Source organism: Lates calcarifer, linkage group LG17, assembly GCF_001640805.2.
Source record: "Lates calcarifer isolate ASB-BC8 linkage group LG17, TLL_Latcal_v3, whole genome shotgun sequence".
Classification (NCBI taxonomy): domain Eukaryota; kingdom Metazoa; phylum Chordata; class Actinopteri; family Centropomidae; genus Lates; species Lates calcarifer.
Window position 1 is genome coordinate 8,967,530 of NC_066849.1, and position 11,541 is coordinate 8,979,070.

Below are 11,541 nucleotides of genomic sequence, written 5' to 3' on the forward strand. Positions count from 1 at the left end.
AGCTGCATGACGAAACAAGAATTAACCTAATTTAAAGTTAAATAATAAAGAAGCCCATCTAAAACCCACTTAGTGTCTTCCAGGACTTAATCAGCCTTAAATTAGCCGAATTCGGTGTGAAAATGTTTTGTGAGGTCATATAAGTGCCCAGTGTCTGACGCTGGAGGGCATGGATCATTTCCCGACTCTGAAAACTGAGTCAGAGTCAAACTGTGTCCTGCCCTGGCTTATTACTGGCTGAGAGGATCGCCCATCCCAGCAGCATAATTCCATCTGGGCTAAATATTTATACAGAGGGGGAACGACATCACTTATCCACAACACATTCATTCACATAAGGGAGGGCTACTTCCAGAGCTGAGTTAGAGTGATCTGCTCTGTTTGCCACAAGGAACATCACTTCTTCTTGCTGATATTCGCTTAGACAAGTTTTCAGAGAGAGGTTTTGTACTAACCAGAGTTCACCATGAGCTTTTGGATTTTTGTTTTTGGGGTGATTCTCACTGTGTATCAGATTGGGAGTAATCCGGCCAGTGGTGAGTGGACCTTTTTCTTTTTTTTCTTTTTTTTGGGAAAAAGTTTGACCATAGTGTGTCATGCTTCTAAAATAATGGAATGAATCCTCTTGTGGTTATTGTAGTGAGTTACTTTTTCCAGAATTCAGATTTATGTACTGTCTTTGCCACAGCCTTTTGAAAAAACAGTGTATTACTTCTATCTACCTCTTTGTTTATATAGTTCTTAAAATATGTATGTACAATTCTAATACCTGTTAAGATATCCTAACAGACAGGGGCTATATATTAGCATTTTATATTAGAAAAAAGCAATACAACAATTCTAGAATGATCCTATTTTAATCAGCTGATGATAGCTGATGTTATAATGGATACTGACTAGAGGAAATCCAGATAAAATATAATATATTTGCATTATATATTAGTATATGTGTGTTAGAGTAAATAAAATCATTTTTAATATGTTTTTATTTCATTGCTTCTAGCCGGGATGTGCTGGCTGCAGCAGAGTCAAGACCAAAGGTGCGACATGGTGCTGATGAGAGGGGTGACCAAAGAGGAGTGCTGTGCCGGGGACCGACTGGACACAGCATGGTCCAACACCAGCCTGCCCATGAATGAGGTCAGCCTGCTGGGCTTCCTGGGAATTGTCTCCTGTAAACCATGCAAAGGTAAACAAACCTTGAAAAAAACTCTGATAAGCTGAATCTGCCAAGAACGTTCAAGACTGAAAGAATTTGTTTCTTGTGCATTGCTTTCATTTAGCTCTGCAGGACATAGTATTAGTCATTGCATCCAACCGAAAGGTTAAATGCTGTGTTAAAAAGCCTTAAACCCACATTTAAACAGTCACATTCCAGACAAAACAAAAAATATTTGACTGGACTCAGGTTGCTACTGTCAGAAATTTTGAGGTAAATTCTGGGAGTTCTGCTTAGATATCATGTGCAGACTTAAAACAGAGGATTTCACAGTCATAACTGATAAATTGGCTACTCCGTCACATAAAATAACTCTTGCGGCTCCTTGAGAGTCAGTGAAAGTTAATTTGAACCACGTCATTTGTGAATCAAGATATTTACACAATGAGTTCCCGATGTAGCTTTCTAACAAAATGCAGACGTGGATTGTGGAGAGGCGTTCCACATAACTCCACCCAGCTGTCCTGAGACGCTTCCTCCTCTGGAATCTCTGCAAGGTTCATTCAGGTTCACTTGCAGATAAATTCTGCTTTCATAAGCAGCACTTGCACTATGTGATCATAGGCCAAACATGTGAATTTCTCCATGTTGATAAGTTCCAGTAAAAGACCTAGCTACTGACATTTTTTTTTTTTTTTTTAGGAAAACCAACCACAACCTTGTCACATGGCTAAGAGAAACAGAGATGTGGCTTGTGTTTAGATAAACGTGAAATAAGCTGAGGGACCAGAGTCAAAGGTAGCCTACAGATTTATAAAAATGAATCTCACATAAAGGTAAACAGCTGTCTCACGTGGAAAGATGATTGAAGTTGATCAAATCAGAGCCTTAGTCCTTGTTCTTTCTCCTTCACTTTTCATTACGTGTTAACTTTTTCCAAAGCTAGTTAAAAAGAAGCCCTGTTTGCTTCCATCAACAAAATAAGAAAATACATTCCTGCAGGCTGGGATAAATGCCTTCCACATGCCCAGATGTCTGGGACTTATAATGTGCAACACTATCTTGATCTTTTGGAATTTTGTGGGAGGAAAATGTCAGTATCGTGAATATCTCGTAATTAATAAAGGCTTGTCAATTCAATTGATTCAGAGACAGACAGCAACATCATCGTGAGATCGTGGTTTGTTTTCAGATGTCCCCTCATTGCTGGAGACAAAGAGGGAACATGTGCACGCAAAAAGAGAGAACAGCAGATAAACCAGGAAAGTCCAATGGAATAAAACAGGATATTGAAGCTCTGTTAGAGGCAGGAAATAAGTCCCTGATTGTTTACAAAATCCTCTGGCCTCAGAGCTGATCAGGCATCATCTCTAAAGACTCAGAAAGGTCCTGGGAAGAGACCTGTATGCATTGTCTAATGTTGACTCTGTATTGCATAGGGTTACAGTTCCTCCCGAGCTCTGACATTATGGGGTGTCAGAGAAGCCCGGGGGCTTCCTCGTTTCTCAGCCCGTAAACGTCTCTGACAGCTATTTGAACTCCGTCTACCTCAGAGCCCTTCCGTCCCTCTACAGGAGCTTAGCCCATTCTGCGTGCAGCCGTACACATAGATGTGTTATGAAAACACGCCAGCCTCACATTCCACTAGGCGAGGCACCCCTGTGTGTAACGGTCAATAAAGAGATGTGATTATTGTAAATATTGTGCAAGGTGAAAATTGTGTTACGGTCTGGGAAAGCCCCAGATTTCAGGCTTGTTTTTGTATGAAAATGCCTGCGGATCACCTGATGTCTGCAGACTTGTTAATACGGTAACATTACACTGACACTGTGCAGCGCTCACGCACATATGAAACCGCTTGCTGTGCTTTTGTAGAGACTTGTGAGGGAGTCAAATGCAGCCCTGGGAAGGTTTGCAAGATGAAGACAGGAAGGCCTCAGTGTGTGTGCTCTCCAGACTGCTCTCACATTTCCCGGAAGCATGCTGTGTGCGGCAGCGATGGAAAGACATATAAGGATGAATGTGCTCTGCTGATGGCCCGCTGCATGGGACACCCAGACCTGGAGGTCATGTACCAGGGAGAGTGCAAAAGTAAGCAGGATTTCTGGATTTATCTAGTCTGTCAGATTTCCATGCTAAGCAGCTCTACATTCTCTTTTACTAATGATCTGACTTTCTTTTCTTTTTGCACAGAGTCATGCTCCAACGTGGTGTGCCCAGGAACTCACACCTGTGTGACTGACCAGACCAACAGCGCTCACTGTGTCATGTGCCGCACAACACCTTGCCCAATACCCATGCCATCTGAGCAGCCAATCTGCGGCAATGACAACATCACTTACCCCAGCGCCTGCCACCTCCGCCGGGCCACCTGCTTCCTCGGCCGCTCCATAGGAGTCCGCCACTATGGCCACTGCAACAGTACGACTACAAAAACACCCTGTCACCCACTTTTTAAAAAAATCCGGAATAATGTAAATAATAATGACAGTGCAGGTACATTTTGACTCCCTGTCTGTCTTCTGTGTAGGTCCTCCTCGGAAAGTTCAGAGCGCTGAAGGCAGTGAGGAAAACGCAGTCTAGACGGACGATTCCTGACGCAGCCCTTTTCTAGAGACGAGTTGGTTTCCAAGTGTCACACCACACCACCAGCTTCCCGTGATGACCTCTTTTTTTTTTCTTTTCTTTTTTTTTTGACAATCACTCCCCCCCCCCCTTGTACACAAAATGACGATACATTTAATACGGAAGACCTGCCTTGGAAGACACACTTTAGCGTAACTGCCTCAAAAAGAGCGACAAAAACCTGTGAGCAATTTGCGTTGATCTTGTGTTAGTCTAGAAGGTAGAGGCGGAAGAACGCATGTATCTCGAGACAGAAATATCTCATGAGCTCTTTGGGAGATGTGTGCATATTGTAAATAGAATACCACTACTATTTATTGGAGAACGTATCAAACTCTATTTATGTTTTTATCTCAGTAACAACTCCATATATCCTTGGGAAAGCTGATGCAAAAAAACAAATGTATTTATTGTGTTTTGTTTATTGTGTATGTACAATAGCGGTCACTGGCATTGGCATTTTACAACTTTTTACAGTTTTTACAGTCTCCAATCCCCACAAACAAACAGTTTTTCCTCTTAAGCTGATGGAAAGCAACGCTAATTTGTCTGGAAAGCTGATACCACTTTATAGCCTGCCAGTGTGGTTTTGATCCACCACAAACAAGCACAGGACAACTATAGCTGTGCTGTATGTACTTCAGCTTTTGTGTGGGAGGTGAGGAAGGGGTTCAGCCTAAACAAACCTGTATAGTCTCTCTCCCTTTCTCCCACCACACACATGTTTACTCTGGATCCTGATCCAAACTCTCGGGCCACCCGCCGATCACTAAAATTAACAGTTTGGTTGTAGTAGTCTCGGAAGACTGTTGGTACAACCCCAAGCCCTCTACAATACCTCCTCTGTTGAACACTCTGCTTTTTGTTTTGTAAATGCATTTTTGTAAGTCATGCTTGTTCATTCTGATGCTGCTTTGACTCAATTGGAAATTCTTCTTTTAAAGAACTTACCGTACAGACAAATGTAATTAGTGGCGTCTGATTGAAAGGAAAATTTAATTTGTCTGGGAATGGACTGCAATTTAGGCCAACTGAACATACCTGATTATACTGCCATCAGAGATGAGTCAATCTGCCCAGTGTTGAGACTGGTAAACCTGGTAGATGACAGTACAAATGGTCAAGTGATCCTATTCAATCTTTAAACTGAAAGCAGATGTGTGATTACTTTAAATAATCTTTATAGTGTATTATGGAACATTTTCATGACTCTCCTGTAAATAACAATCTCATGTGTACCTACCTGTGTACCTACTGTGAAATCTGAATGATAAATACATCAACATATTTTTGTATTTTTGTACTGCCACTTCACAACAACATAAAGTTTAATATTTGTCACAATGTGTCCTCTTTCTTTCACAGCTTTTAAAAGAGTTACACACTTGATTCTTGGCTGCAGAGTATGATTCGCAACCTGCTTTTCCTATCATATCTCAGTTCACCTCCACAGTTTGGTTGTCTCAACTGAAATATAACAGTGTAGTCAGTGACAATGCGCACAATACTCAACTGTGAACTGTGTCTGGCGTGCATTTTTTAATGTTTGGATTTTTCGAAACTGTGTCACAGTCTTAATCACAGTCACTTCCAGCTAAATGAGATCATACTTGCACCCTCAAGGGAACTGGACAGCGTTCCTCTCATGCTGGGGTTTTCTGGTGGCGGGTCAGGTTCCAGCAGCCAACCAGGCAAGGCAAGTTTATGTGTGCGGTGGTTAGACCTCCTGTCCTCGTGCGTGCAGCGGCTGAGTCGTCTCTCCAACAAGGCCTCTTAAGGGCCTTGTGCGAGAGGGGAATCAAATCCAAGCTGGGCAGCTTCTCTGCCGCTGTCTCCTCAGGGATATCCCCCTGCTCTGGATTAGGCGGGAGGGGTCATTGGGATGGAGGGTGAAGGGAGCTGAGGAATGAATGCACTGAGGCCTGGGCACTGACTCACTTTCCTGTGTAAAGTACCTCCCTTGTTTTTCTGTCTTTCTCTCTCCCCGTCTCTTGAATCCTGTGCTCCGCCATGTAGCAGCATCTGGTTCAACTTTAGGGAGATGTTTATATTCCTGTCCAAGTACCCTTTTATTACGCTGGGAATGGAATTAGATGTTTTGTTAGTTCGAACAAGGCAAATAACAATGCCACTGAGGTGCTGTTGCTGTGCCCACACATAAAACACCCAAAAGTGTCTTTTGTAGGCATGTATCTCTTAATGTTTTCTGTGTATTGTGTATAAAGCCACATATGGCTGATAGATGACCAAAGATGTGTTAAGAAACTTTGACGCCAGCAGCATCACACAAGCCTATTGGTCAGCTTTTGTCATCAGGCATGCAGATGTGAACTCAATGCGGCCCACTGGACACAGGCCTCCGGTCCAGTGAGGCCAGTTTAGCTTTTCCTCTTCGCTATACACCTCATTATGCAAGAAGTATTATAATGCAGTTCTTCCCATACCTTTACGAGCACACGCCATCTGTATATTCTTCCCTGACCTGCACCAAACCAGTGTTTTTTTTGCCATAGCTTAAAAAGTGGCAACCCCACAGGAATTTGCAATGAACACCCACTAAAATAAAGCATTTGCCACACTTTTGGGCACGTATGTCGAAATGGCTGTGGTCTTCCAGTAAAAAACACAAGTGAAAAATAAGTTGAGACAGCAGTTTTGGTACATGTATCTGGACAAACAGTCCCAATAGATGCGTGTTGTTCAAGACAAATAAAATCCCATTTGCTCTTGTCATTATGACTGTGTAATACCTTCACCAGAAGCAATCTGTATATCATTACCACACAGCCTTCTCTCTGACTGATGTCGGATATGATGCACCTCTGTCACACCAGGGGTGGTAATGACATGACCGCAGAGTAAACCTATGAGCCATTTCAGAGCTATTCTAATTACACTTAACACGAGACCTCAGGAATTCTCTGCCCGCTTTGCTCCATATTTCATCCTCCTCTCTATATGTTATGGTTTGTGGTGCGGCCAATGGGCCTCGCTTCCACTTCCAAGTGTGTGTGTGGTGTGTGTGTGTGTGTGTGTGTGTGTGTGGGTGTGAACGTGGGCGCATCTCTCCTGCCAGAGCTCACCTGTAATGAGCATGGGATCAGTCACACACATTACGTCACAACCTCTGGCTGAGTTGTTTATATCCCTACAAAACACATGGGGCTGTAATGCGACGCCCACACCCGACATTTCAGGGGTGCGTAATCACCCTACTCAGATATGTCAGGCTTCTCTCTCAACAACATCCACATGGTATCATTTCCGCCAACTTGCAATACTACTTCCAGTAAGTTAACAGCCAACATTTAGATGTGAAATGATGTTGTGATGAAACCAGGCGCTGTGGAGTGTTTTCAGAGACCACCCACTCTCTGGATCGCGCCACTGGATTGTAAACAGCTCCGTCCCACAGCTGAAACTAATAGATATCAGATCCATCACTCCATCACAATATATCTGCCCCAGACATTATTTCCCAGAGTTGCTTTGTTATACGGCAAGTCCTTTAATCTTCCACATATGCATGATATTTAACTTCTGACAATTGATCATTATACTGACAGAAGAACCCACACTCCAGTCTTAACATTTGTCCTGTTACAGATGACGTTTTATGGATTTCTCGGAAAGGCATTTTATGATCTCTTATGTGAGGTAATGTATATTTTGTTGTGACTTAACACACCACCAATCAGCTGTCACAGTCAATTTCATCCATTTTTAGACCTGATGAAGATTTAGGTAATGCTCAAGAGTTCAATTTTGCACCATAGATCTGTTCTGCCACCTTGAAACAAAAATCATCACTTCGTGCTTTCGGAGCTTCAGGGTGGATGTCAGGCAAAGGATGGTGCTTTCACAAATTGGCTCCTCACTTTTTGTTTCTGCCAACAAAACCAATGATCAATTTACAGAGGGAATCTAGGCTCATTTAGTACGCTTACTTCATCTCTACCTTAAGCAACAACTGAAAATCCAAGTGTGATTACTGATCATGAGCAGTGTTTGTCAGCGATTTGGTCAGGATCAGCTCATCAACAATAAAATCAGCAGAGTTAGGAAGTTGTGCAAATGCTAATTGTTCCAAATTATTCTTGGTGAATCGTTTCACTTCCTCATCGTGACCTCTGGCACGGCTTCTCTGCTTGCACTGTGTGTGGTCTGGCCCACATGTTCGGAGTCTACCACAGATAAAATGTACTGGGTCTCAAAACCATGTACAGTAAGGCTTTGTAAGATATGTTTTAAATATGTATACAAGATATTGATTGTAATCTGTGATGAATTCATTTTGTTATGGTATTTTACTAAACATTTAGGTACACTCTGAGACTCCTTGGGAACCAATGTGCCTGAACAACGTTCTAAAGTATAATATTTGAGATTGTTGGCTCCTAGACTTGGCATTGACTGTGTCATTGAATTAACTTTGGTTTGAGTTCATGTTGAAATATCAGGCCACATAACTGAAAAAAAGTCAATAAAGTGTGATAATTGTGCTGCAGTTAGACCCTAAACTTGACTCAAATTGAGTCCAATTGTGCAATTTGCGGCTTGGAAGATTACCAGGCCATGACCATAATTTCACATCAGCTTTTCAGGTGGCGCTTGCATAGAAACAAGGCAGAAATACCTTTTTTTTTATAAGCCTTGGCCCAGATACCTGCTTGTTTATCATGGAAAGTTGGTCGGTTATTATGGAAAGGTTGGTTGAGCATTTAATTTGCTGTCATGCGTTAAGGTATGCCATGCAAATTCAGCAAAGATGAGAGTGGGAAAGTTTCCTTGGTTCTGATTTCGTTTGATTTTGCCCGCTCATTATCAACAGCTTCTTTCAGTTGAACAGCCACAATAGCCAATAGGACACACTTAATTAAATCATCTGTTAGGAGATCCTCCGCTTGTTGAAGCAGGACAGTGTACCACAAATGAACTCAAGAGGCCCATATGGTATCTATTCTCCCAGACTACAGAGCTGCACATCTTATAAACAGACTGATGGTCAGTTTCAGATTAGAGGAGTAGCTGCACTCATGCATACTGTTAGAAGGCCTGGTGTTGTTTGGCAAGCACTGTGGAGGCTATGAGACGTACCGTACTACAACTGCATGAGAGAGCGCGTAAACATGCAGACACCCGCACATACTGTATATATTGTATGCACGCAAAATCTTCTCACAACACACCCTGGAAACCCACTCAGAGGGACCAGAGACATATCTACACTCATACTCTCACACACACAAACAGACACACATTAACACATACATAAATATAAAATGTATGCCAAAAATAATATTCCAGATACTCCAGAAGGGAATTTTATGCCCACACGCACTTTGTAATCGCCTCTTTTTATCCTCATTTCGCTACTCAGCCACCTGCTGGGGACTTTCTTGCTGAAATGCTGTAGGTTGTATTCTTTTTACTGGGAGCTCTTCTCGTCCCCTGAGTAGGTTTGTGGGTGGTGTTTCTCCTGTATGTAGGATCTGCTTGGTGGAGTGGATAACACTATGTTTTTCTATCATGTTATCTTTTGTGTGCTTGTGCTTTATGCACTTGTTTTTTCTTTGAATGAATACTGTATCATGTCATTCTGTTATGTGGCTGTTTAATTGTTAGTCATATTACTTATTCATTATGCAAATTTCAGGTCATTCAGACATTATCTTCAAAATGACATTTATCTGGCCAGTGAGTGTTTATCACTCAACAAAACTAAAAATCTATGCAAGGGCATGAAGGTCATAAACCAAAGTATCAGACAAATGAAATGTTGACCTGATAGTGGCAATGGATGAAAAGTTAAGGGGTCACTAAAGTTTTATCATTTCATCTTTTGAGATGTCTGCAAAGATTCTCAGTCATCTAGGTCATAGTTATCCAAGAAGGGTTGAATCGAGGGCAGTTGGACTTTAATTATTTAATTATTTAAACCCTCTCATCCTGAGACCATGACCTGTGAATATTTGTACCAAATTTTATGGTAATCCATTCACTCGTTTTTAAGACATTTTATTCAAAACTCCAAATGTGAACCTCACGATGAGAGGAAAAGAAGAGGAAAAGTCAGGGGATCAGCAGGTTTCATCCTGTGGGGACTATGGATGTCCATATAAATTTTTAATAAAATTTGTTCGATAGTTGTCCAGATATTCCCTTCCAAACCAAAGTGGCAGAATTTGCCGCTCCTAGATCAACACCATTATCATGGTTAAAAAATATGTGGGCCTAAAAATCACCATGTAACCAAAGTAAACACAAAGAGTCACTGGTGGAGTGAAGAGTACAAAAAAAAAAAAAAAAAAACTGCACTGCGTAAAATCAGGACATATTACCACAATCTAATGAAACAATGGATCATTAAAAACAGATGAAATCAAACTGAACTGCTGAAACATCTGCAGTGAGTGACCACAAACACCCCGCTACAACAAAGACAGTTTAAACTAGGCTTCTAATCATGCGCATATGTTCCTCTAGCAACATCTATATTTTGTTAGCTGCTCAGTGATGTAATCCCAAACACTTATGTACCATTGCAGTACCGAGGGATTTTGTTCTGGAACACAAGCAGAGCGGAAAAACACTGCACAGAACAGAAGGGATACCTGCTGTGATCCAGATAGGAGTATATACATGTTCGCGGATGTGTCGGGTTTATTTTTTTAAAGACAGCTTTGTCCATCACTGATGTTGATCTTCACAGCCTTCTTGCTGTTTGCCCAAGGATCTTACAATGAGTGTGTATGCGCCCGTGTGTGTCTGATGCACAGGTCTTGTGACACATGGCCTCAGACAGAGTGTGTCTGGAGGAGACAGAGTCTTCGATGGGTGGGACTGAAAACAAGTGACGCATGACTAAGAGGCCCAGGAAGTTCCAGCAGGCGGCTGTTATTGCTGAGTGTGTGTCTATGTGTGTGTGTGTGTGTGTGTGTGTGTGTGTGTGTGCATGTGTGTGTTTATGTGTGTATGTAAGTGTGATTCGGGGGCCCAGAGGGACTGTGTGGGGCAATCCCGGCTGGAGTGTCTGGAAAAACTCTATGGAGTGACAAAAGCAGCAGTGTCCCTTGCAGCATATCTGTCTGCTGCCTTGACTGCAACACTTTATTGCTCCTTAGAGCGTAATAGAAATTAAACTGTAAAAAGTAGGCAGAGAAAACAACAATTATTTTGTTGTCTATGTGCATGTATGTGTGCATGTGCACATACATGCATGTGCAGTTTAAAAGCTACTTAATTACAGTGGCAGGAAGGAATACAATTAGTTACTTCCACCACTTGCTGTGCTTTACAGCATGTGTTGAGTTTTTTTAATCCACATCACAGCAAGAAATAATATGCTTATGCTTCTTTACGAGCAGTGCAGATCCCTTGCAGAATAATATGTTTTATAGCCTTAATCCAGATTAGCAATTACCCAAAACTACGTGATGTGGAGGGTCACTCGGTCTGGGTAGAGTTGTTTTCTGCTGCTCACATGACCTGTCTCTGACCCAGAGTCACTCACTCCCCAGATTGCATTGCTACAATGAGCATTCGACTGCAATGGCAGTGACGCACTGGGCGCAGCAGAGAGACAATAGCTTACCTCAGCCAGGCAGACATAGCAAACCTCAGGGCTATCAGACCCTCTCTAATCTCAGCCCATGGGACAGCCGCATCTTTCCTGCTCCCACATGGCCACATCAGACACAACACCAACCTAGAGAGGACATTAGGACCTAACTAGGTTACATTGTGGGCTTTGCCGT

At 42.2% G+C, this 11,541-nt stretch overlaps 1 protein-coding gene across 1 annotated transcript; it reads left to right on the top strand.

Annotated features, from left to right (window-relative positions):
- Positions 1-280: 280 nt before the first annotated feature.
- fstl3 (follistatin-like 3 (secreted glycoprotein)) lies at positions 281-5,128 on the top strand. The gene is made up of 5 exons (XM_018667319.2): positions 281-536; positions 1,004-1,189; positions 3,035-3,250; positions 3,353-3,580; positions 3,690-5,128. The coding sequence occupies exons 1-5, from the start codon at positions 467-469 to the stop codon at positions 3,740-3,742; spliced, it is 753 nt and encodes a 250-aa protein (XP_018522835.1). The 5' UTR covers positions 281-466; the 3' UTR covers positions 3,743-5,128.
- The last annotated feature ends 6,413 nt before the right edge of the window (positions 5,129-11,541 follow it).